This window comes from Argentina silus, assembly GCF_951799395.1.
Source record: "Argentina silus genome assembly, chromosome: 12".
NCBI lineage: Eukaryota > Metazoa > Chordata > Actinopteri > Argentiniformes > Argentinidae > Argentina > Argentina silus.
Window position 1 is genome coordinate 2,637,404 of NC_139666.1, and position 27,040 is coordinate 2,664,443.

A 27,040-nucleotide genomic window follows, 5' to 3' on the forward strand; every position below is an offset into this window, starting at 1 on the left:
GTGAAATAAATGGCATAAATAAGAACTAATCAAAACGTAGTGTATGGTACAATGAATTGAAAAGCCTTGTGTTCAGACAGCGCTAAACAAGATGTTGGTGTTCTTCTTCCTTATACGGATTGTCCTCCTTCTGTGACCTGCTAAAACAAAATGAAAAATAGATACATTGTATAACTCTTTCCCATAGCATAACCATATCTTTAGTAATAGTATTACATTTAACAAATAAGATAGTTAAAAAATATATTCTATGATAAATTGATTTCAGTCAGGACACTCAGGTCAGTGCATGTTTAGGTGAAATATCATCTTCCCCCGAATTGTCCTTATAGGCCAGTACAGTGTTATAGAACCAGTACAGTGTTATAGAACCAGTACAGTGTTATAGGCCAGTACAGTGTTATAGGCCAGTACAGTGTTATAGAACCAGTACAGTGTTATAGGCCAACAGTTAGCAGTGCCCTCATCAATGGACAGTATTCCTAAATTAGCATTGCTTAAATTACATTCCAAAATCTCCTCAGAGAAACTTGGTTGTGAGTTACACTTAAAAGGATTTTTTTGACGTGCATACTATTGAAAATCAAACAGTTACAGTCTCTTTAATCAACTTGCTCAGAACTGGAACTATTTCCTCCTCTGCTAATTGCTGCTGTGGGTAGGAAAATAGAAAATGCCGCACAGGAGAGGATTTCACTGCTGGCCTATGAGGACAACTCAGGATAACATTATGTTTCACCTTAACATGAAAATAGGCTGAACCATCCCTTCAATTTGGCAAATGAATTATTGCCACTGAAAAGTTGTATCATTTCGGTACTCCATAGAAGCCCATAATAAATAGCAACAATGTCTTCTGTAAAAAATCTTGTGTACACAAAGTATAAATTAAACCAGAGTGTTGGCAGAGTGTTTGACATGAATGAAACATTATTTTTCGTGAAAAAGGCTATTCTACACAGGTTCCAGCATTACCATATGATAAGCTGGATCTTACCTTTCATACACATCTTCAGGCAGTGTCTCTTGAGGACAAAGTTGTTCTTGTTGCCCCCACAGCCGCTATAGTGGAACCCCTGACACCTCTTTGTCTTGGGGTTGTACATAAATCTCCTCTCCCTTCCATCACACGTGCCTTTGTCAACGGGACTGAGACAGAAGACTGGGAGGTTGAGCTCTGGAAAAAAAAAAAAAAAAAAAAAAAATGGTAACCCATGGTAACATAGTGAGCATAGTGAACATTGAAAAAAAAATCTGGTAGGCTAACTTTAAGGCTGGTTATGTGATGTCTGCATCCATCACAACACTGACCCTGCACATTGTTTTGGACGTTGAGGGGTTGGGCTGGTTGAATCAAACATCTTTTCGGCAACATCGTGAAGTAATCATGACAGATATAGGGCTCAAATTTGCTTCTGCTAAAACCCCACGGGCAGCACAAAAAACAACTGCAAAGGTGGTATATCTACTCCCATCCAGATACAGAATCAAGACCCTGACCTAGACAAAGACCCAAGACCCAGAGTATCATGACAAGACAAAGACCATTTTAGATGGGAAACTAAATCTTAAAGAGTCTGAAAAATTTAAGACTGGGATTGTCCTGTGGTCTTAAATCATGGCCAGCAATACCCCACAGCCATACAGTACATACAGTATGAATTGTAAATCTGATTAAACATAATTTTCCTAAAGTAAGTAAATAAATCTCAAGAGTAAATATTCTACTTGCCAAGTATAACTTGACTAAAGCTAATCTTCATGATGTCACTTCACCACCTCAGTGGTCACATTGGAAAATCCACAAGATGTCAGGCTTGAGTTAGAAGAGTAAGCTTTCTCTATCTGCTTACTGGATTTACGAATGTACTGTACTGTATAGACCCTCATTTTATGTATTATGGCTGGTGCTGAATTCCACAAATCAAAATGCATCATAGTCCAAAACTCTCTGCTCCTGCTTGTACCGTGCCACACCCTTTGTACCAGGCAGGAGTAGTCTGTCTACACCCGCTGCTGATACACCAGGAACACTGCTAGTGCTGAACCAGACCTGGGTTGAAAAGCATCTGAAATACTTTGAAATAGTTTGAGCATTTGATTGAGCCTGCCTGGAGTGCCAGTTGGGTGGCGTTTGATTTTTTGGGATTATTCCAAACGCAATCAAGCACAGCTAAGTATTTTTAAATGATTTCAATTTAAACCCTAGTCTGCGCCGAATCAGAGTCAAATGGACCAAGGGGAAGAGAATGAGGATGCCGTTTGACCCCCATCGCATGGACAATTTAGCAAACAGTCTACGAGCTATGCTTTGCTGCACTTGCAGGGGATTAGGTGGGCAGAGTGTGCACTGTAATGAGTTGTGAGATTACTCAGCAACCAACCATTTCTGAGATTAATAATGAAGAATTACTTTTGGTCAGCTGGTGTAGTTGAAGCACGGTAGGGGAGAGTCCTCAGGGAACAAACACTTTATTTTTTCCCCCTATTGACTGAGATCGATAGAGCTAGCGCCACCATATTTTATGACAAACAACATATATATTTCCTCTACTATTAGCAACTGTAAATTCATTCCAAGTTAACCTCTTGAACTGCACAGGCCAGATCTCTGCTTTCATTTGATATGTTTAGATGTCTGATCAGTTAGTCATAACAGAGTAAACTGCATAGGTGAATGCCGTATATCACAGGAAAGGTGCGGATCTTGGCTTCCCGAATGTGCTATAATATCTTTGTTTTCCAATCAGGAGGTGTAAAGGTGATTATTGTTCATATTGCTGTGCTTGATAGGTTATTGATTTTATAATGTTCTCTGCACATTTCGATGGTTCTAAAAGAAAGTAAAGCATTTGGACACTTTGGAGAGATTTCGCGACACTTTGGAGAGATTTCAAGGGAACCACTAACAAAAAGCCTTATAACTTCTGTTCTGTTAGCAGTAGCAATACAATTCTTTTGCACACATGTTATTGACAAGTTGCCGAGGCACTGTGAAGCTTGTGTGACCTATAGTAGATTTGTCAATGTTCTGTGGAAGATGACTTTGAAAATTAAACTCTGTGTGGAGTTACAGTAGATCATCTTATTCTTCTGTGTAAATTTGAGAAAATCGGCGTGTTGCTTTCATCTCAAGTTACTTCCATCCTGGTTCTCCCCTACTGTATGTGGGCAGCAGGAATACACAAACAATGACTATTGTTCTTACCTGTGGTTCGGTCATAGTTGGGCAGCATATGTGCCAAAGCAAATTCATCTGAAAAATATGACAAGTGATCTGATTTCATTCAGTGTTGAAGTCCCCTCTACAAATACAGTATATTACAGGATTAGTAGAAGACATCATTCCTGTTCAGTGAGAAATATTTGAATCAATTATTAGTATGCAATGAACTATTTTGTTAAGTATATTCATCCAAATGTGCATCTTTGCAGTGCAAAGAAAATTATATTTGGACCTATCCTGGAAACTCTCTGAATGACTGCATCCATGAAAACTTAAGAGTTTGCTTCCTTTGGAACATTGAGACTAGATATTGGCATAATCGGTAAAGTAAATGTACGAATATTTCAGAGTTTAACTTAAAGATCTCTTATCAAATCTTTAGTGGTGCCTTACTGCAGGGGCAACTTCATGTGAACTTGCATAGACACATTAGTCTAACTAACTAACTAACTAACTAACTAACTAACACATTAGTCTTACCTGTAACTTTGAGCGGCTGTACACTGGGTGAGTTGGTGGGCACCTGGGCGATGGTGACACCACCTTTAGGGGCCTCAGTGGCCTTTCCTGTCCAGAGATAAACAGATGTTTGCAGGGTAAGAGAAGAGAAGAGAAGCCACAATAAGAGTCTCGGCTTGATGATGTTCAAAACATACTTTCTTGCAGCACAGGGAAAATGCCTATTTGCCTTACCGATTTGATTGAACAGGGGTCAATGGGGTTCAAATGGCTCATTGGATATGGGTCGTAAAATAGTAAAAAAAAAATGTTTTTGTTTTATTCTCATCATTGCAACATTTTTGTTTGATTCATGAAATCTCTTATTTCAATCATGTGAAACACGTTAAATTATTGACACAAACTGCACTCTTTGCTTTGTGAGTGCACTATGTCCATATAGCCTACTGCTGAAATGCGTGGACTTCAATTAATACAGTATATCCCATGTCTGACATAATTTTATGAAGTGTCCATGAAGATAGAATTTGTTCTAAATTAAGGTTTATCAAAGGACTTCATTTCAAATTTCTCCAACCAGACAACAAACAACTCATAAGCTACTCTTCAAGTAATTCACCAGGCGGTTTGTAGACACACTATAATACATTGTAAGCATATCCATAAAAATTGCTCAACGATGCCTCCTTGTGGTTGTTTTGCTGAGGTGAATGACCTAAAATAAAAACATGCCAAATAGTCAAGCTGACTCCCAACTGCCGTTGCGGTACCCTGATGACATTACGGTACCCCGATGACATCGGCAAAACATGAACTCTGACCTACTGTATTTGCTTTATTTTTTGGATCATCGGACGGATCAACATTCAATAGTTCGCGCTGTGAAAAAAAACTGAGCGGAAATTGGCACACACACGCAACATTTGACGCGGTGGAGTCTCTCACTGACATTTACCACCGCATTACTGGTTATTGTAACCAGGGGCAACTTCATGTGAACTTGCATAGACACATTAGTCTTACCTGTAACTTTGAGCGGCTGTACACTGGGTGAGTTGGTGGGCACCAGGGCGATGGTGACACCACCTTTAGGGGCCTCAGTGGCCTTTCCTGTCCAGAGATAAACAGATGTTTGCAGGGTAAGAGAAGAGAAGAGATGCCACAATAAGAGTCTCGGCTTGATGATGTTCAAAACATACTTTCTTGCAGCACAGGGAAAATGCCTATTTGCCTTACCGATTTGATTGAACAGTGGTGTAAAAATATGAAATTGTTTGGATAATAAAGGTTTAAAATAAACTTCTACAACTCAAGATTTTTAGGAACATTTGACCGGAGAAAAAAATCTATTTAGGCCCAAGGAAGATAAATGAAGGCTACTAATAAAGAGGAACAGAATAATTACCTTTGAATAATCATCAACATTATGTGTCCCCTGTCCTTGTAGATGTTTATCTAGCGTAGTGCTGGCTAGTACTTGTCCTTGTAGATGTTTATCTAGCGTAGTGCTGGCTAGTACTTGTCCTTGTAGATGTTTATCTAGCGTAGTGCTGGCTAGTACTTGTCCTTGTAGATGTTTATCTAGTGTAGTTCTGGCTAGTATTTGTCACGGTGACATTTTGTTTTTCTTACATATACAACATCTACACAAAATGTTCTTGTGTCTTTCTCTAAAAATAATCAAATGTCTCTCAGTAACCAAAAAAAATTAAGCTGGGATGCAATTGCATGGTTTGCTCAATATTGAATGTTCCACTGCTTAGTTATCACCTCATTTGCAGTGCAACAATTAAATGAATATTTGGGTTTCAAAGAACTATGACTGTGTTAGTAAGTAAGTGCCCAGAGCAAACTTCTTAGGCATCCATGAATTGACTGACAGGTACTCTGGTGAAGCACACTTCTAATAACTGAAGCCCTGATAGTGCTTTAGAGGCAAAAAGAGGGAACCTATTATTTCAATAAGATATCCGATGTAGTTAAAGAAGAATTAGTTCTCTGAATCAACATTTTGATCGGCAGCACTGCGTGACCATTTTCTGACCATTTCCCTAGCATGACTACTCGGGGCGTACGGCAGTCTTGTTTACTGACAGCGGTTCTGATGTCTTACCTTGGTTACGACACCTTGCCTCACACTCCATCTTACTCTTGAAGTTGTTGGCGTTGCCGAAGCAGCCTCCGTAAAAGAAATGCTTGCACTCCTGGCTCTGGCTGTCAAATAAGTAGCGTGTCACCAGTCCTCGACACGGGCCAGGAGCCTCCTCCAGGTGACAGGGACTCTTATCAGCTGAGGAGGGACGGTGAAAGAGAGAGAACAGGGCTCAGTTTCATTGGACCAAACAAATAACACCTCCATCATTCCAAAGTGTCTATTTAGCTCGGTTTTAGTCACAGAGATAACTTTGTCGACCTTTGTCAACCAACATTAAAGACAATTTTTGTTTAGTTGAGTTTAGTAATTTAGTTTTTTCTGGTTCTATTTAGTAAGTTATCATCTCATCTTTTGCCACGAAAAAGTAGGTGTTTAATTAATATTTTCATAATTATTTTTATTGACGAAATTAACACTGGATTACAGTGAAACTCAAAATTACAGTGAAAATCAAATAAACTAAAGCCAATACAAAAAAAAAAAGAAAGAAAAGAGAGAGGGGGAGAGATGGTAAGGCAAGGCATCCGATTTTTTAAAGCTTAGTTTGTGAGTAGATTAGTTCATCTATGTTTTTAGAAATGATTTCTCCTCATATTTCATTGTATTTCATAATATTTGTTTACATTATTTCATAGTCACTTTTGTATTATTTACATATTCACACTACAACAATTTGACCACATTAAACGGATGTGCAAGTGGATCTTGATAACTTTATGCTCCTTCATCGTTGAAACTACCTCGTGCTACTTCAGTGAAGTCAGTCAAGAGTGTTTAGCTATCTGGTGATGTGTGCCTCGCTACGCGTATCACTGAAAGGTGATATGTGTTGTAATACATTTTCTATTTGTGTGAGGACTGATAACACTGCCTTTATCTGGAGGGATTATTTTCACCAGAAACAAGTGGGAAACATCATTCCATGCTCCTCCTCTAACCTCTTGATATAAAGTTCTTAAACATAATTGTACAAACAACACAAACGCCTGCCCCCATTGATGATATGAACATGTGATATACCATAATTAATTACATTTAAAAAAAAAAGAATTTACTTTTTAATTGATCTTTTAAAGTCCTTGCTGACTTCCCTTGAACGACAGACTTGGACTGGTGCCACACACACATTATATTGCTGCCAGGTGATTGATTTGATTTTGTCTCATCAAGACAGCCTGCTGCTCAAATGACTGGCTCAGGGCCAGGCCCCCATAGATAAAAAAATCGCTTAATATTCTGCCACTAGATACGCTCAGATAACAAAATGTATTTATGAACATGGTTAATTAAAATATTTCACTTAACTGGTCGTCCATTATCTTGTGGGACACCTCCAGTCCTTTGTGAGCATGACAAGAGAGGAGGAATATGTAAAGTACCATAATCTAAACAGTGTGTGTTCTAATCCTGTTATTCTGCCTCTCTGATATCTCTGAGATTAATAGCAGCCGAGCGAACATCACAGCGACAGCACGCTCCTGTAGACTCTTCCTCTACAACATCAGAAAGATACGTCCCATTGCTCACCAGACAAGCAGCACAACTCTTGGTCCAAACACCTGTGATCTCTCGCCTTGACTACTGCAATGCACTCTTGGCCGGGCTCCCCGCCTCCGCCATCAGGCCTCTGCAGCTCATCCAGAACGCTGCTGCCCGTCTGGTGTTCAATCTCCCCAAATTCTCCCATGTCACCCCCCTCCTATGCACCCTCCACTCGGTAACAGCTCACATCAGATTCAAGACCCTGGTGCTCGCCTACCGAGTGGCAAAGGGAACAGCCCCTCCCTACTTGCAAGCAACGGTCAGTCCCCAAACCCCTGCCTGATCACTCCGCTCTTGCACCTCGGCTGGCCGCCTGCCACCGCCGCCTCTACGTGGATGAAGAAGCCGCGCTACTCGGTCACGGCTTTTCACTGTCCTGGCGCCCCGCTGGTGGAACGAGCTTCCCACTGCTGTCAGGACTGCAGAGTCACTACCTATCTTCCACCGTAGACTGAAGACCCATATCTTCAGGCTACATCTTAACTGTCCCTTATAAAGACCTCTTCATCCCCACTACCCCCCTGTACAAGTTTCTCTACTGTAAATAAATTAATAAAAATAATAAAAATGTTTAAAAAAAAAAAAAGAAATTCTTCCTTCTTCTCGCATTGTGACTGCCAATAGCCCCTGGTCCTAGTATAGATTACTTTTTCTTATGATGACTGATGGATAGATGATTCACTTACTTAGACAAATGTATTTGTTGTAAGTCGCTTTGGATAAAGGCGTCTGCTAAATGCCATAAATGTCATGTAAATGTCACCCAGCCATAACACCTTTCTCTTTCTCCACACTTTACTCTTACATCACTCTGGTACATGTTCATTTTATCTAATCTGTCCACAAGACCTGTTTCCTTATTTCCTTTTACAGGAATGTCTGTATTGACACACATTCCACATATAATGCACCGAAGATATGGGTCAGCCTTACATTCCGAAATGACAGAACCCATTAGTATACTCAGATCACCCAGAACAACAGCAGGAAGAAAGAGAAAGACCTGCTCTCTACCTTCTGTTTTATACCCACACCTCAACCGTCGATATTCAGAATTGTTGTCAGGATCAACCAATCAGACATCATCTTATCAGTTACAGAGTCAAATGACACTCAGTGTTCAAACATTCCCAAAGAGGTTCAATCACAAAGGAAGATCAGAGGAAGACTCTCCATCCTGTGCTGCATATAAAGAGCACTGTTTGACTCTCCTTCCTGTATGGGGAGCACTGTTTGTGTGATGAACAATGTAATTACAACCCAATGAATTATTAAAAACAGCATATCTATATAAAGGCATCTAAGGTGGAAAAAGTTTGTGTGTTTGGGCACCCATTCATAATACCCACTTGACTTGTGTGTGAATAATATGTCCCACTGTCTCTCAAGGATATGGCTGATTGCCAATGTGACAAAATCACCTCAATATTTCACAACAGAGTTCAGCTTTTAAGGCAGCCCAAATTACATTGAAGGAGTATCCCTCTCACATGCCGTGCATGTCCAAAACATTGGATTTTCACTCACAGTAATACCATTTGACACAAGATGGAGACATACACGCTACAATCTCATAGCAGGACACCAACTAGGACAGGACATACTGTTATCCCTGTTCATAAAAGACGAATGAGAGTATTACAGGCTTAAAATAAAACAGAGTAAGTCTTGACACTCAGACACATCTGGTCCCTCCTAATCATATTCGCCATGGATACCCACTCTGAATCATCTCCAAGACGCCACACAAATGTAAATAGAGGGCAGCCATTTATATGATTTATGTAGCAATGTCAACAGGGTTAAGGGTCTTTCACAGTCGACGGGATAAACTTTGATGAGACTTTAATGTCGAGCGGTCGCAGTGATTAGGCCCTAAATTAGCAGAGCTGAATTTGAATGTTCGGTGAGATTTCTAAGGGCGAAACTAATCGCGACTTTACCATTGGCGCCATTTTCTGCAGAGAGGCCGCCTCCGCAATCCCCACAATCCCCCAGTCTTCGGAGCTCTAGTCATCTCCAGAGGTAGGATATTATTCAGCCTGTCAGCTTCAGTTTTTTTTAAATTTATTTACAGTCTATTTACAAGCCAGACAAGGGGGTACTGTTTTTCTGCCACTTGACAGTCTGTTTTCCTGTGATTATGCTTTTGACCTCTCACAGGAGTGGCAGGGCAGGTGTACACCATCACTTGAGGCCTGGGCTTTGTTCGCTAATGCATCTTCTGTCCTCTTTGGGGACTTCTAAACACACACAGCAAACAGTGCGAAAAATGTATGCTGCAAAACTTGCTTTAGATTCATTGCGGTGTCCTGTCTTTATGAAATGTTGAGGTTACAATGCCCTTCCGCAAGCAACTGTATCCAAGGCCTTGAGACAGATGGCCTCTGATTTGTAATGCTGCGAATATCTGAGAAGCAAACGTGTATTTCCTGTAAAGTGAAAGTGAATTGACATGGTTTAAAGACTAGAAAGATAATAATGTTCCTTAAGGAATTTCTGTATCTGCAAAGCAGCTTCATGACGACCATCTCTACACATACTGTACAGACTGGTATGGGAGTGACATAAACGGCTTCTGAATATTGCTCAATTATAAAACCAAATACACTATTATGTGTGTTTCATGTACAATATCATTGATTTTGAGTGACTCCGAAACACTTTCATCTGAGATTGTGACTATCAGGGCGGCAAATTAAGTAAATTCAGGCAGGACACTTTAAGTCGACGCAGATGTCCGTCAGGTGATCTCACGTATTCAAACACATCACATGTTCATGGGACAAGGCCGAGTTATGCAACACTCCACTCGGCTACATGTACCTGGACGCCAGCATGCCGACATGCCTTGGCCCCTTTCAGCTAGACTGAATGCGTTGCTTTCTATGTGTCCAAGGCTGCAATATACATGTGAATGGGGCGGCAGAGACGACAGAACTACAGAGGTTACAACATGTGGGGCTGAGGCAACATGAGGCGTTGATTTATGGTTTGATTTGACGGCTTGTGATTCTACTTGTTGTCCTCTTAACTGGTGCTGGGTTGGCATTCGTTTCGGTACTAGTTCTTCAGGACGGTGGTAACACTTTCAACAATGGGATGTTGAGTTACAGATAGTTAGTAGTAGGTCAGAATTCCAATCGTGCTTTGGAGTTTTGCATTAGCGGGTGTGTGTGTTGGTCAACACAGCAGCTATGTTACCCTTCCTCAAGTGATTAGGAGTTAAAGAGTACTATTCCAGGGGCGTTCAGTGGCGTAGCACACTAAGGTGCATACAATATCACCGCAAGGTCCCTGGTTCTATTCCGGCCATCGAAATATCCTGCATGCCATCCCTCCTCTCTCTCACCCATCCTTCCTGTCAAGCTTTACTATCTCTATCCCAATAAAGCAGAAATGCCCTAAAAACATATTAAAAAAGAGAGTGCCCTGAAGAAGGTGCAGGGGGACACCAGAGGGGTTTTTGCTGATACACATAGAGCACATAGTTGCATTGGTGTTGGACGGTTCTGTTTGAGAAGTTATGGGCTCCCTGTCTTATATTATTGTATTTTATGTTGTTAAACTTCAGGCGGGGAGCGATATAGAGTGGAGCCATCCAATTACGGCAAACCTAATGTACTACCATTTTATTGAACAATATTAAACCGACATAAGTGTCCTGACCAGAACAGTTGTCACCTCTGACGCAAGACCCATGCTCACAGACCACCCGAGCTCATCTTGTAGTGTTTCCTTCAGTTCTTTTCCACAATGTAGATTGTTTAAAGATGGTGTTGTCTGTTCACTGAGTAAAACAAATGGAAGCAATTCAAGATGATGTATCTCTATTAAAGTGTTGCTCGCATAATGTAAACACACCAATGATTTTCTTGTCCTCCCAGTGAATAATGCATATAGCGGCACACAATGAGGGGTATGATGACAGAGATAATTCTTCACCATTTCTCACAATAAACAAATTATCATCCTGATAAAAGAGCCACAGAGCACATGCTTTGGTTATTCTATTCACTAATATCCAAGGGCATATTTCATGTCAATCGTATGTGAATGCATATTGTTTGTTTTCCTTGAATAACACCCACGGTTTGAGTAACATCCAAATGCATTGTATTTGACAACATAGCCATTAAGTGCTACTATTGTCCTCTATAAAACAAAACATCCATCTAATGAGGTAGACAGGACTGAGGTTGGTACATTTACTGGCATCAGCCCACCTTTTTGTGTTTTGTTGTCCTTTACATCCAGTGCATCTATGCCTCCCTCTAATTTCAATAATTGGCAGAGAAAACTTTTTAAGGCGAATGGCTTTCCTACCACTTGTTTTGTAATTAATAATTAATTAATTAATGCTTAATTAATAAAAAAGGAGCCGTAATTAAGTCTGCTGGAAATCTGGCCACTGAGGCGAAATTCAACATCCTCTCTAATAATAATATAACCCCTGAAACTGACTTGCAGTGTCGGCGCACAACTTGAAGAGGCAGCCACCAGAGACAGAAACATCGTTTAGTCCAAACCTCCAGAATGGCCAATGGTAAACAAACCTGTTTCGCCCCTAGACAATCAATTTTAGAAAGTGCTTTTCGGGACCAAAACAACGTTCATAAATGAGATATTTACTTCAAGGGATCTCATTCCCTGATCGCTGCCAGTTAAACATAGTCAATACAACCATTAGAAAGCTTTAATGTTTCATATTGCACCTCTGAGAGGTGGGGCTGGGGAAATGTGACCTCTCTCAAATTCATAAACAGAGCTCTGGATGCACACATATTTCAAAGCTATACATTGTTTGTTCACAAAAGAAAACAAAAAAAACATTTATTTTGGATTATGATACGGTAAGACTTAACTTATGTGGTATTTATAAGTCATATTCTTCTGTACTTATCATGGATTATAATAAACAGAACAGCAGAACAAACCCCAGATTGTGCCCTAATACAGAAAAGGGGTATAATTAATACAATTCTTATGGTGGAAAAGGTTAGAGTCTACCAGTGATCATTAAAATGTAATCTCCCTCCTAAATGAGTCCAGATGACAATCCGCTTCAACATTATCCAATTAGCCAGCGCCATTGTTGTTGTCTGGCCAAAAGGCTTGCTTTATGTTTAAACAGACATACATCCCAGTTTCCCCAGAATGGCACTGCGAGCCAGGGGTTTGAGTTTGTGGATGTGTTTTGGAATCAACGTTGTGTCTGACAATCTTAAACAGAAAACAAACAAAACGCATTCCCACCCAAAACCATAAAGCACTAAAACGATATGGTTGACTTAGGAAGATAGGACACTGGGAACTCCCTACACACTTAAGGACCTATGATGATGATGTCATTATGTGTATTGGCTCAAAGATAGGGTCTTATCTCGTTTGATAATTGAGAACATGGCGATGCTTGTTTTTAAACCTATAATATAGCTATAACTGTGTTGTTCGGCATTAGTTAAACAAGGAGCATTTCAAGCAGTGGAGCTAAGTGCATGTTTTACATTTGACCTGAAAAGCTGAAAAAAACAGTCAAACTCACCAGACACCAGACACATTTCTTCACATGCTTGCAAGGTGTGGAAATTGTTTGCGTTGCCTTTGCAGCCCCCATACCTAAAGGCCTGGCAGCGGCCTATGTCGATGTCGAAGTAGAATCTCTCCTTTGATGCCTTGCAGGGCCCTTCATCCTTCTTGAGGGCGCACGACTCATGGAAAATGAAGAGTTCAGGCTGAACTCCATCTGCTAGAGGGATGGAAGAAAACCAAAGTTACAATTCTGCTATGCACAGAATTCATCGCAATGTTGCGGGGATAATTGAGTTGTTTGTCACGTGCTATACCTGGCAAAATGGACTCTTCAGGTGAGGTTCACTCCCACTTAACACTGTGTAGACAGTGCTTTAAACTTAACTGCTGTTCTTTTTTGTAAATTTGTAAATTTGTTATTGCTATTTTGTTAATATTTTTGCTATTTTGTAAATTTCTTGTCAATATTTGCTATTGTTTTTTTATGTCCCATGCACCAACCTCACCAAGTCAATTTCCTGTATGTGCAAATATACTTGACCAAATAAAAGAATTCTGATTCTGATTCTGATTAGAAAACAAATCTATGCTAGGACCAGAAGAAGGAAGGATTACTTTTTATTATTATTATTTACAGTAGAGAAACTGTATAGGTGGGTAGTGGGGATGGAGAGGTCTTTAGGAGGGACAGTCAAGACGTAGCCTGAAGAGATGGGTCTTCCGTCTACGGTAGAAGATAGGTAGTGACTCCGCAGTCCTGACAGCACTGGGAAGCTTGTTCCACCACCGGGGCGCCAGGACAGTGATAAGCCGCAATCGAATAGCGCGACCGCTGCATCCTTGTAGAGGCAGCAGTGCCAGGTGGCCAGCCAAGGTGGAAAAACGGAGTGGAGTTTGGGGGCTGACCATTGCTTGCAAGTAGGGAGGGTCGGTTCCCTTTGCCGCCCAGTAGGCGAGCACCAGGGTCTTGAATCTGATGTGGGCTTCTGGGACAAGATACAAGTTCATTTTATCTGATGTGGGCTTCACCCCAAGATTCTTGGCCGTCTGGGAGGAGGTCACAGTGGAGTTCTCTACAGTGATGGACAAGTCTTGGAGAGGGCAGGCTTTCCCTGGGAGGAAGAGTAGTTCAGTCTTGTTAAGGTTGAGCTTGATGTGGTGGGCTGAAAGCAGAAATGACTGCAAGACACGCAGAGACACGTATCGCCACAATACAAACCAGGAGAGTGCAAAGCCAGACATACCCAGTTCTGAAAGGGTGAAGAGAAGGATCTGGTGGTTTACTGTGTTGAATGCAGCAGACAGGTCCAGAAGAATGAGAACAGAGGAAAGGGAGGAAGCTTGAGCAGAGTGGAGGGCCTCCGTGACAGCAAGGAGAGCAGTCTCAGTAGAGTGCCCAGCCTCAAAGCTGGATTGGTGAGGGTCAAGGAGGTTGTTCTGAAGGAACAAGAGAGATTCCATCTTTAATATGTACATATTGAGGTGACGCAATATTTGCCAGCCATCCAATTTCATTGTTTTGCTGGTCAGTCATCGTCATTTTAGTTTTGACTGCCAAATGAAACAATCCCTGCCGTATGGCACCTAGCCGCCCAGCACTATAACAGATCAGCAGTCTTAACAAATACCCTCTCCCTGCCAGGCTCCCAGGAATGAGAGCACTGGTGGAGCATTCCAATTTGCTCCCTCTTCCATGGATACAATTCCGTCTTATAATGGAGAGCCCCTTGAACACTAATCAAATACTCCCCACAAACTCAAACCCCTGGCTTGTGGAGTTTGCTTTTGCTGGAGATTAAATGTTTTCTGCATGGCCCCTGATATTTTTTATTTACATTCCTCTGTCCAGGCAGATAAGCGGCAAGAGAAGCAACCATCCGGGGGGAAATTACACAGCAGACAGACAGGCAATCCACATAGCTGCCTTAGTGCTGTGAGGCCCCTCTTTGGGTATGTAAACACGTATATGTGCTTGGCCTACCTAAACTTTAATAATGAGAAGTCAGGATTTGTTTTATTTTTTTCTTCCGCAATACATCCCTCAAATGTAAAACCACTGTTCACTTCTGCAAAGTATGAAAAGAAAAGAAACTGAGAAGAAAGTTCCTGCTCAATTGGTCCAGAAAGTTTGTTTTAAATGGACATGAGAAAAACTTTTTTTTTTTTTTTTTTTTAGAAGAAGAAGAAGAATTAAAGAAGAAGAATAAACTGGGACAGGGCTGCCCAAGAAGAAGAGAGCAAACAGGATGCTCATATTGATTTGTTTTCCTTCTGCTGAGGCCAAGAGAAGTACAATAGCTAGTGTGCTATTTTTCTGCACTCTTGCCTCCAGTCCCACTAGTATTGAGGCCATCCAAAAACTACACTTCCACGAACAACAGTATCAACTCAACTCCCGCAATGCATCGACACAAGCTTGGTTGATGCCAACCAATAGATCAGTATTTTAAGCTCCCCAGAATATGCAGAGCTCGGGACACACTGTACAGTCACATTTTGGGCCCTTAAAATGTCCACTGGCAGCTGTTCTTCCAGAGGGCCTCGCACGCTGGTTCTGCTTCGCCAACATTGAGACTCTACACACCTCAATTTGGTTAATGGGCTGACTTACTCAACACTGTGCTGCTGTGCCAAGCCGAATGCTAATGCAGAATACGGGCTGTTGCCCCGAGCACAGCCTCAGTCCAGGCTTGTTTAGATTAAATGTCAGGGGTAGGCAACAGTATGCACTGTTGATTTTATTGACATGATGAGAAACTTGACATTTAAGAAATTATCAGGCTTGGGAAGATGTTCAATAGCGTGTGGGCAGACAATATCACAATCCCATAACATGATCATGTAGGTTGAAGACAAATTGCAGTATCTTACAGTGTTCAAAGTCCAAGTCAGTCATCATTATCAAAACAATATCTGTTACTAACTCGTAAGTCAACAATGGTATATTTACGTAAGTGAATGTTACTTGGAGTTTTGTCTTGGGGCAGGGAGCATTGGGTGTGATCATTCTAACAGGAGTAAAGGGCACACATTGTCCCTGGCTGTGCAAATAAAGCATAAAAAGCTGTCAGCTGATGACTCATCGCCCAGTACGAGGGCCGTGCTCCAACTTGACTCATAGTTCCAATTAAGTCAGTTAATCAAGCCAGTAGATGTGGGCCAAAGCAGCGGGGCATGGTCACTTTCACTGAGATACTCTTGAGTCTTTTCTGTACAGGTTTTGGTGAGAGAAAGGGGAGGGAGGGTTAGGGAGATAAAGAGAAAGTCTGTGAGAGAGAGAAAAAGGGCGAGGTGACAGGAAGAGAGAGAGAGAGAAAATGAGAGATAGTGAGCAAGAGTGAGAACGAGAGAGAGAAAGAGGAGAGGTGGCAATGGGTCTCTCCCGAGAAAGTACCAACTTGCATCTGGGCAAGGCCTCAGTATACCAGTATCAATAAGTTCAACGAGAGAGCCAGGAGAAAGAGTATGTGTGATAGAACATGAGTCATGGCTTGTGGAGAAAACAGCCCACAGAAATGTGAGGACATATGATGACTTCATAACCGGGGAGATCCCAGGGTTGGAGAAAGGGGCTTTATCTCAATGGTGGTTGGTGAAAAAAAAAAAAAAAAAAAAGCACTTTCCAACCCACTCTCCAAACCAGATCAAGAGACTGGGTGAATATGGTGCGCTGTTCCCACATGGAGTACGATTTTGCTGCTTTCATCCAGACGAAGTGTGGGAAACCAAAGAATGTGGTCAGGTTTCATTATACATGGTGGTGACCATAATACTGTCCTCATCGAGCCTCACAGAAACCTGAGAGAGGAGATTTACTTAAAAACATAAAAGGTATACTCTACTCTTTTTACTCTGGGCATGCATCCTGATTAAAGCTGTTTTGGAAATGTTCTGTTGTGGAAATATTTACTATGCAATGGTAAGATCCAACCAAGCATGATTGGCCAAGCCATGCTAAAATAACAATATACCACGGCAAAACCTATTTACTGTTCTGTTTGAATGATCACCGAGCACTTTTCTCATTTCCAAAAGGATCTGTGTTTTACAGGCGGTTTCACATTTGAGGGTGTGTCTCATGAATATCATAGCATTCTCATCTGATATTTTACGAGGAAAATATCCTTGTTCCCTGCGTGCTGGAGAGGCTGCATCAAGTCCAGCAACGCTATTGGCAGGGTCAAAATTGCATCTTGTGGTATTAGCATTTTATGGATGATGGTTAATTCAACAGTAGGCTACATTTTAAGTGAGAAGTTATGGCTTGTCAAAAGCCGCAAAAGACAGAAAATTCAAAATGAGCACCACCACCCATAAATTCACCTATGCACTAACAAGGTTTTCCAGCACACAGCACTATAGCAGGTGTCAAAGCTGTATGTTGGTCTGCTGTACTTCAAACAACATGTACTCGTCGCTGGGCAGTTTGCTTAGGATTCAAAGCTTCTCTCAAACAGCCTAAGTCATATTCTTAGAGTATGTTTTCTCCAAGATAGTAATTTATATGTTGCATGACAAGATACAAGTTCATTTTATGGCCACACAACCTAGGTTAATGGAATTTGTTGTCAGTAAGGCATGGTGGGGAACTCACATACACTGCAATGAATAGAAGAGCATAACAACTGTCTCACTGATCAGAAACACTCTCCAGGAGGTAGGCGTGAATGTGCCAGAGATTACCATCTGCAGAATACGTCGCTAGCCGAAATACAGAGCAGGCATTTTTAATCAGTGCTCAGACAGTCTCTCTTTAGCCTTGATGTCCAGGGGATGCAATAACAGCTCCAGCAATTGTCACTCATTTGTCAGTGTTGTTCCTGACTTAACATTCATCACCGGTTGTCTTCGCTGCAACCTCTGATGCTTTTGCTCTTTAGGCTCGAGGCTCTGGCACATCATAAATCTCTCCGCTTGTCTGTTGCTTTGGCCCCCTTCACCAGATTTGGCGACTCAGTCACCCACATTGACTCCTGCCCTCTCTGTTGCCTTCTCATTCTGATGTCCCAAATGAGCTCCTACCTGTTTTCACCTGGTTTTGAAAGATAACAAACAATAGCCTGTTTGAGAGAGTGTGCCCGTTTGTAAGTCCAGGAGTCAACAAACCAAACAATCCACCACTGCCAGTGAGAGACCTTCTATCTTTTCTGAAGGTTGAGGAACAGTAGCTGGCAGAGGGGAAATTGCCATTATCTGATAGAACATATGGCAGCAGTTCATGTGGACATAAGTTTACCATAAGTTCTGCAGAGCTCCAGAGAGAAAGTACCAAAGCACCATCTGCCATCTTTACAAACCCCCTTGATGAGGAAAAGTCATTTATTCATTACATGGCTGGCGATGAAAACCAGTGAATCACAGAAAGGAACTAGTCATATGTCCTGCATGAAATATCAATATGTAACATTAAACAGAACACTGGTGAGTCAGAACACTGGTAGGTCACATCTCTCACCTGTGTCATAATGGCATTCAATGGAAGAAACTAAGAAAGGATAGGTTTGTCAAAGAAAATGTGTTCTCCAAAATCACATTAAGTATTATTCTTGCACTCAGATGGACTCAATTCAACTTATAGAGTGACTTGTTGAAGACATTTTTAATTTGAGCTAATTTTAGGAGTGTCATAGCAAAGGGGGTGAATACCTATTGACTCAAGACATTTCAGCTTTTCATTTTTTATTAATTAGTAAACATTTCTAAAAAATAATTTTCACTTTGACATTATATAGTATTTTGTGTCGATCAGTGACACAATTTTTTTTAAATATTAAATCAATTTTAAAGACAGGTTGTAACACAACAAAATGTGGAAAAAGTCCAGGGGGTGAATACTTACTGAAGGCGCTGTGTCACCTCCTAAACTGCACTAATGTTGTTACACTGCAATGAAGCCAAAGCATGTGAAGATAAGAAACATTTGAAAGGAAAAGGAACAATTCCTGAAACCATTTATCATACAGGGAGGGCGGTTTCAAGGACATGAGCATGCATGACTGTTTTCTGCCTACCGTGTGGTTCCTTAAAGAGGATGTGATTATACTGTAGAATCAATGGAACCAATAGAAACAGAGGGAGAAGGCTTCGCCTAATGCCCTGTGCAAATGCCACGCTGTGACTGATCCACAGCATAGACACGCTCTGGATTAAATGGGAAGATCAATATCTACTCCTTTTTTTTTGCAATGCGGCTTTATCGTTCAAATAATACAAATTAGATAAAGGGAACACTCTTATATTGGCAACAGTGGGCGGCAGTGCTACTGAGAGGCTGCATTCAATAAACATCCTCCATAGGGGGATTAACAGTAGGGAGCAGGATCAGAGAGTCCTGAATATACCTCCAATAATGACACCCATGAAATGAGAAACTGAATGGAATTTCATAACTGGTCCAATTTGCCTTGCTTTAGCTCCATGAAGTCCGGAAGGGATCGTTATTAAAAATGCTGGCATTCCTTACATTGCAATTTGGTGCTCCTCTATGGCAAACTCAACTCAGAAGTGTACACACACACACACACACGCACACACGCGCGCAGTCGTCTAATTACTGATACAGTCCCCACAGAAATCCAATGTGACAATATATGCTCTCTTCGGAACAAAACTCTGCACACACTTCCCATCACTTGCTTTCGGAAAAGGGCATATTTTTAAAGGGTTGATTTTTTTTTTTGCATTTGTCTCTTTTAGACACACAGGCAATACATAACAACCTCCCACATGTTTTCCCTATGAGCTTTGTCTACCTTTCAAATGCCTGTGTGCTTCTTCTCTGTGACTATGGTTTCCTCATCAACTGATGACAGACTTTCCAATTCGGGGGAAGGGTGAGAGACAACTGCATCTGGGACAGTGAGACGCTGAAGGTGTCGGCCTAAATAGGCTTTGACAGCAGCGTGTAGCTACAATCAGTACCACTCACTGGCCTTGCCTGGCATTGTCATTAGAAGGTTTGGAAGATGAAAAGAAAGAAGAGACAGACAGATTGGTAAAGACCATGGGGCATGGCCCCAGAAAACTGTATCAGACTAATACAGCTTGAACTCAAAGAAACAAACATTGTTGCTCTAAAGCTCAAACTAACTCCAAACACTCCTGTACTTTTCTCAACCCATTGCCCCTACAACGCCCACTCTATTATAAGGAACAAATACCACATTACCTGAGAACAACTAATCACTCTTTTATTGCTTACTTTTTTAGTGCCATTTGAGCAAGTACCAACAGTCCTACCATCTGGTCTTTACCACACCTTTTGTACATTCTGGGCTATCAGCTGTTCTGCATGAGAGCTTATGAGAGCACGCTATTGCACAACATCTTGTTGTGAGTTTCTCCCAACCACTTGTGTTATGTTGTGCAAGAATTCTGTTTTATCTAGAGTCTGATAGATATATCGGAGCACCAATATTATCGGACGATATTGGCCTTTTACATAAGTACCTGTATCGGCACCACTCCGATAACGCACCGGCGCTGCACCGAAGACGTGCGTCAGCTTCACATCCCGAAATCACAGGAAATCAGTGTAATTGGGTTTTTCCAGAGCAAAGTATGTACATATATGGATTTTTGGGGAATTAATAAAGATGTTTATTAGCATTTGATGTTACTGGAGTGCCTACTGAAGTGGCTGAATTTAGCAAAGTAACGTTAGCTCTTTGGAATGCAGTCAATTAGGACAGTTGCTAAAAGGATGTTGACTGAACAAGAGAGTTATTTAGTTATTAAGGAGTCACATAGTAAGATATTATATTGTAATATTGTAAAATTGTAGCTTGTATCCATGAAATTCTAAATGGATGGACTGCACTACGCAGGTTTGTTTACTCTGGTAAAGACTGCGGAACATACCACTTTGATAAAGTTCGACTTGGGGAGGGGGAAGGATTTGAATAAACCATTATTGGAAATTGGCAACCAAACAGTATGTTTTAACAATACTTTTCACAGTGCATTTGTGTACAATGTTTAATTTGGCATATTATAAGTAACTGTGCACATAAAATAAATACATTTTGCTCTATTCATCAAAGGTTAGCCTTATCAGCATTAAGAGCAGCTTTTTGCCAATGTTTTCTTATGAAAACTGTGCTAAAAAGGACAATTCGGGCCCAAAAATCCAGTATCGGCCGGGCTCCAGTTTTTATCTCATCAGAGGATCATCATCACTTGGCAGAATGTCAGGCTGAATGTGTCTGAGATATAGAACAGGCATGCATCTGAACTGACCTCGCAATCTCTGCTTCATTTTAGCTTTTGACCTGAATCTGGATCTGGTGCTGTTGCTTTGTTCTCGTCTTATCACGGCTCTCAAGCTTTGGCTTGTTCATCTCTACAGCCTTTCAGGGCGACATGTTGACAGTGGAAATGTACCATATAAATTCAAATAAGCACAGCAGCACTTGATTCAAAATGAGTTTAGAGCTTTTAACAGATTGTGATTCCATTGCACCACATACCCTTCTACCCATCAAGGTAAAGGTTTTAAAGTAACCCCCACTTAATACTGTGTTGTATGTTGTAAGCAAATGTAAGTACTATATTTGCACTACAATAACACTGTGCCCACTATAAACCTAATTGATTTCAGTTACCTACAGCTACCTAATTGAAACATAACCTACCGTTGTTATATTTAATTATAAAACGGGTTAGACTGCGTTCCAAGCCGTGCATTAATCCCGACAATCACACAGTTGAGAAAGGAGTGTCGGGCAGTTAAGGGTTAACAGACGTCAACCCAATGGCTTTTCAAAACCAAAAATATGGCCAACATCCCTCTCGCCTCAAATGATGTTACCCCTGGTTACCACTAAACAACGATGTCAATCTCAAACCTAAAATACATATCTAACATGACAACACTGTAATAACACTATGTTGTTACGATTGTACGATTTATACTTGAACTGGAGGGACTACTTGGCTGCTAGAACATAGACGCATATGCTTGCCGAATTTCAAGGTGTCTGTCGAGGTTTGTATTAATAAGAATATCCACACTCTTCCGTTGCTTGAGGAGTCAACTTTTAACGGCTAAAATAGCAAGTTTCAGGGAGAATCATCACATCATCAATCAAAACATTACGATCCGTTTTATAAACTCGTTAAAGCACTCCAGGATGTGCATTAACAGCCGGTATCCTCACACTTCTAGCGGTAAACTGTCACAACCGCTGGAAGTGTGCGAATATCGTCTGTTAATGCACACCCATTCTACTTTACTAGGCCAGTGACGAGGAACAAATCATTGATGACCTGCATGGCTACTGCAATCTACATCTTTTCACACTCAACATTTCCTTGAAAATTTTTGGAGACTTTGGAGACATGACTTTTACTCAACACAATAAAACACATACTGTACATTCCAGTGTCTCAAGCCATATCTCTCATGGATTCAGTATCATGTAAAGAACATGGTTTCCTGAAAAATAAATTCCTTAAAATAAAGCACTGGGCCTCTCAGCAGTGAATCATCTGTGAGTCACGCGGGAAGTACCATCACGCTTATCTGCTGGCAGATGACTCGTGAAAACCTCATCAGGTCTTATAGTCATTCTACACTCCCCAAACCGTTTCAACACAAGGAAACAAATATCACTATCAACTCCTGACTCATGTATCGAGCCATGACAAATGGTACAATACTGAATGGTAAAACATACTTTAAATCTGCAACAGACACCATATAACTCTGGAGCATTATTCAATGCAAATACAATTAAATGTTTCATTGGAACCTTTATTTAGTTTGCCAGAGGTGCATCCTATTTGTATCAATCGCAAGACATACAAACCAATTTCTTAACAGTTAAAAAAAAAAAAGAACGTTACAAAGGAACAGTGTTTGTTTTGGTGGCTCCGGCTAACAATAGGTATTTGGTGTCATTTAATTAAGCGGAAGTGCCACGGCTAGTCAGGGTATGATGGAAAGAATGAGCATGGACTGAGCATTGCCTCTCCAGATTTAGAAACTGCAAGCTTGAAGTACACCAATTTCTCCGAGTGACAGAGCACAGGACATAGGGATTAACCTGTGGCTGAAGCTCCAGCGAGTACATTTGTCATCGCAGTGCTGTGTCACGCGTTAGCGCGCAGGCCTTTTCTCACATGACTGACTTTTTGGTCAGTCACTGCATCCCAGTGCTGAGCCGGTCCAGGAGTGGGGAAACAGCACAACACACTTCATGTGTTCAAGTGAACCGACTGTCAAAAGAAGACATACAGATCTGCCTTACTAAGAGGGTAATGTCTAGCCGAGCCGATGAAGATGTAAGAACTATGTTATTACAACGTCCTACTGTACACTAGACATGTCTTCTTCTCTCTACTCTCCATGACAAGCGCTGTTTTGAAAGCTATAGTCTATAACTGAGGAGCAAAAACATTTTTAATGGGAAATTTGACCAATCGACAAAGTATATTCCAATCACAAATGTCTCTTAATGATCTCTTGCACAACAGATACAACGTTATTTTTTCACATATGGTTATAGCGGAGCTCAGACAACACCGTCACCAGATTTTGTCTGGATTCTGAACCGGATACAATGTTCGGAAAATCGCTTATTAGTTTGAGGGGGTTTGAGGGGGTTTGAGTGCCCTTTTGGGGGGCTAAGCACCTCTATAAGTCTGTGCACATGCCTGTTGGTGTGTTGGTAATATGTTCTATATGACCCTTGAGAGATCACATTCAGGGGAAAAAAAGAACAAATTGCAAGAATCTCATTGAAACATGCAATTAGCAGTAATACAATCACCTTTCTAGAAATCTTGAGGGAGGGTACGGCAACAGTCTCCCATGGCACCGGAAGGATGTTTAAAAAAATGCCTTGATGTTCAATGTCGTGAGTCAAAGCAACAGATTTCATTATGTTACCACATGCACAAACTATGTTCCGCTGCATTAATATTTCATTGTGCAAACACCAATCTATTTTTAAAAATGCCTTCATTAAAATATTTATGACAATAACAATCTTGTATCTCTGATGGAAGGTCATAACCCCAAAACTGGCAGGGATGATGGGAGGTAAAATAGACAACGGACGATAATCCAGCATATTGACTGGTATAGTTAAGCAGGTCTGAAAAGTTTGCAGTAGAAGGCTTATTGCCAGAAAAGAACCCAGGGACAATACTGAAGCTTAATTCACCTCCAGGTGAGATTTACGGTCAAGTGAAATGGACACTGTCTCATTAAAAATGTTAGGATTAAACGTTAACCGATTGCTGAAAACATTTCACACATCAACTGCCAAAGTACAACCCTGAGAACTGCCGCTATCCTTTGGAGCACATCTACAAGTGAATTCACAACAGTTAAACAACTTGAGGTAGACTTTTGTGAAGCCAAACTCCTTGCTACTGAAGTTAATTAAAAATGGTCACATGCTAAGGAATTGCCTTTTGCATATGGCCTGGAGTTTCAATATGGTAGACCACATCAAACACTGAGTGAATAACTAATTCAGTTTCTTCACAAATTAATGAGTGAGTCATCAAATAAAAGCTGAGAATCTCTACTTTAAATCAAAATCCCCCCCCCCCCAAAAAAATGCATATTATTATTTTTAACAAGCATTGTGCTTATGTCGACATATCTGCTTCATTTCCCTCCTTTGTAATACCTTATATGCCTGCTAAATAACCCTCATAATCACGCACTGACCACTGAGTCTGGATAAGCCAACCTCATCCTATTCTGTTTGGGTTAGTAGAGCCGTAGTTAATTCATCAAACAATGTTTGTGTACATATTGGTTTCACCATTTAGAAATTACACCACTTTTTATGCATAATCCCCCTATTTTAGGGTGCCCAAAAGTAATAGGACAATTATCTTGTATTGATTCTAGGCTTTGCGTTTGCCTTTGGAGTCTGCTATTAGTGTCTGTCAACATGAGGACCAAAGAGGTGTCAATGAAAATCAAGGTTATTAACTCCAAAGGAAAATACAAAGCCTAGAATCAATACTAGATATTGACAGCTCTCTTATGCCTGCACAAATTATGTGACGGAACACACCTGACTTACCAGAAACACCTGTCAAGCCAATTGTCCCATTACTTTTGGGTACTCTAAAATAGGGTTAGGGGTTAGGGTTCGGGTATGCATAGAAAGTGTGGTAATTTCTGAATGGTGAAACTAATATGTACACACATACTATCAAATAAAAGATGATAATCTCTACTTTAACCATAAACAATTACATAATTGTTTAATTTCAAATCCAAACTTCTAGACAGTTGAGCCAAAAGAAGAAAAAATGTTTCACTGTCCCATTACTTACGCAGGGTGTGATATACTGCCAAGCCCTAATCTAGATACTACTACATATCATATTAAATTATACCCAACCAATCACTGCCAAAGACCTGCCCTCAGCCTCTACGGTAACTAAAACGTTTCTGAACTAAATTACCAACTTGGGGCCATGAGTCTGTCGTCAAGACTAATACACACCAGTGTCTGCCCTAGCTTTACCTATACTGAGTCTAAACAATCATGTTTCTGCCTCCCCTCAAACCTCCTTCACTTGGCCTCTCATTATGCCCTTTCACAACCTGTGAGACTATTGCAACCTGACATAAGGAACTCAGCTGCAGCCCTGACCAGAAAGTGAATTGTGTGCCTTGTGGACTTTGAGCCAGACGCCAGAGTGATGTTTCACCTCGCTGAGCACGTCATAGGGACCCGGAGTTCCTGAATAGCTCAACAAGACACATTGGGTCATCCAGATGGTAATGGTGGGAGATTTCTAAATTCAATATAGAAGTACCAGCTCTTAGAAACGTTGCTTAATACAGCCATGTAGTTTCAATAGTGGGTGGGTAGCTTACTTTCATTTATGAGGAAGGGGGTGTACATGGAAAAGGCAGTTCATTATGAAGAACAACAGTCTATAGAGTATGTGTTAATTAGACTAGATTATTATTAGGCTAATCATTGGAACTTGGAAAATGCTAGAAATGTATGAAATTATGTGACTGTCCAATATGACTTTAAAAAATCTACAACAACTCTGTTGACAACTGGACGATGTCATTGTGGGTTGCATTCAGTTAGGCTATAGCAAATATAGCCTATTTATTCACACGAACGTGAGTTTATCGGAATAATTCTGCGCACGAACACAAAACCATCAGTCACTATCTATGCATAAGTAAACCTATGTTTGACAATTGGTTGATAATAATTTAACTATCGTATCAAAACAAGCAAAACAAACTTACAATGTTAATTTACAAGAGGAGTTATCGATTGGCGAATTGTAACGCGCCATCCATCAAGGATTATGATGGCCTTGGCACCAAATTACGCACGGGCTTGTAGTCAAATAGTCAGACGTTTTTTGTGGAATAATGCAGATGGGATCTAACTATCTATCCATACTACAACACATCGTTGCGCCAAAACTTGTGGACGCAGGATGTAAATCAAACTTTCATAAATTATAAACGTACTCTTACCTCTCACTGAATCCGAGTGACAAGATCCCAAATAGGCGACAAAAGGGACTAAAACAACGCATGAAATCCACCACCTACGTATGACAGCCATGCCAGCGGCCGGAGAGTGAATAAAGTTGTGGTAAAAACTTCATGCTGGCTGAGTTGGGCTCGTGGTAGTTGATCCCACGCACTTCCGGCTGATAATATTGTTATATAATTACTCTATATTTACTTCTTGATATCAGACTGTACCCAGTGAGGGGAATTCTCAAGATATTAATGAATTCTGGTAATACATTACCCAACCTAATTCCTCTGTCAAACGTCACTTTCTAGGATGTAAGAAGTATTTCTATTGATATATTCTTACTTAGACTTATACATTTCACAACTTTCTGTACTCCAGCTTGTACTCCACCCATTGTAATTCATAAGTACTGTAATCATGTAAATAATCACATTTGTGGAAGAATAACTCATGTAATTATTGTATTAACAAATTCTCTTTCTCTGTCTCCCTTTCCATCCCAATACTCTGGGACCTGGTGGACTGTAGCAAGCTGTCCCCTCGGGTTGCATGTTTTCAGCTTCCTCTACACCTTAATCAGTCACAATTCATCTCACTGCAATGGAATATTCACATCTGAAGCACATGATGTGA

The 27,040-nt window shown here is 40.8% G+C and overlaps 1 protein-coding gene across 2 annotated transcripts; it reads right to left on the reverse strand.

Moving 5' to 3' along the window:
• Positions 1-26,507, reverse strand: tfpia (tissue factor pathway inhibitor a). 2 transcript variants are annotated; one of them, XM_083682510.1, is made up of 8 exons: positions 26,398-26,507; positions 12,928-13,131; positions 5,799-5,975; positions 4,709-4,795; positions 3,707-3,793; positions 3,209-3,256; positions 998-1,177; positions 1-140 (listed from the first exon to the last, which is right to left on the reverse strand). In XM_083682510.1, the coding sequence occupies exons 1-8, from the start codon at positions 26,486-26,488 to the stop codon at positions 73-75; spliced, it is 942 nt and encodes a 313-aa protein (XP_083538636.1). In that variant the 5' UTR covers positions 26,489-26,507; the 3' UTR covers positions 1-72. The 2 variants fall into 2 exon arrangements, with proteins under 2 accessions (XP_083538636.1, XP_083538637.1); XM_083682511.1 differs by having other exon boundaries at positions 22-137.
• Between the last annotated feature and the right edge of the window lie 533 nt (positions 26,508-27,040).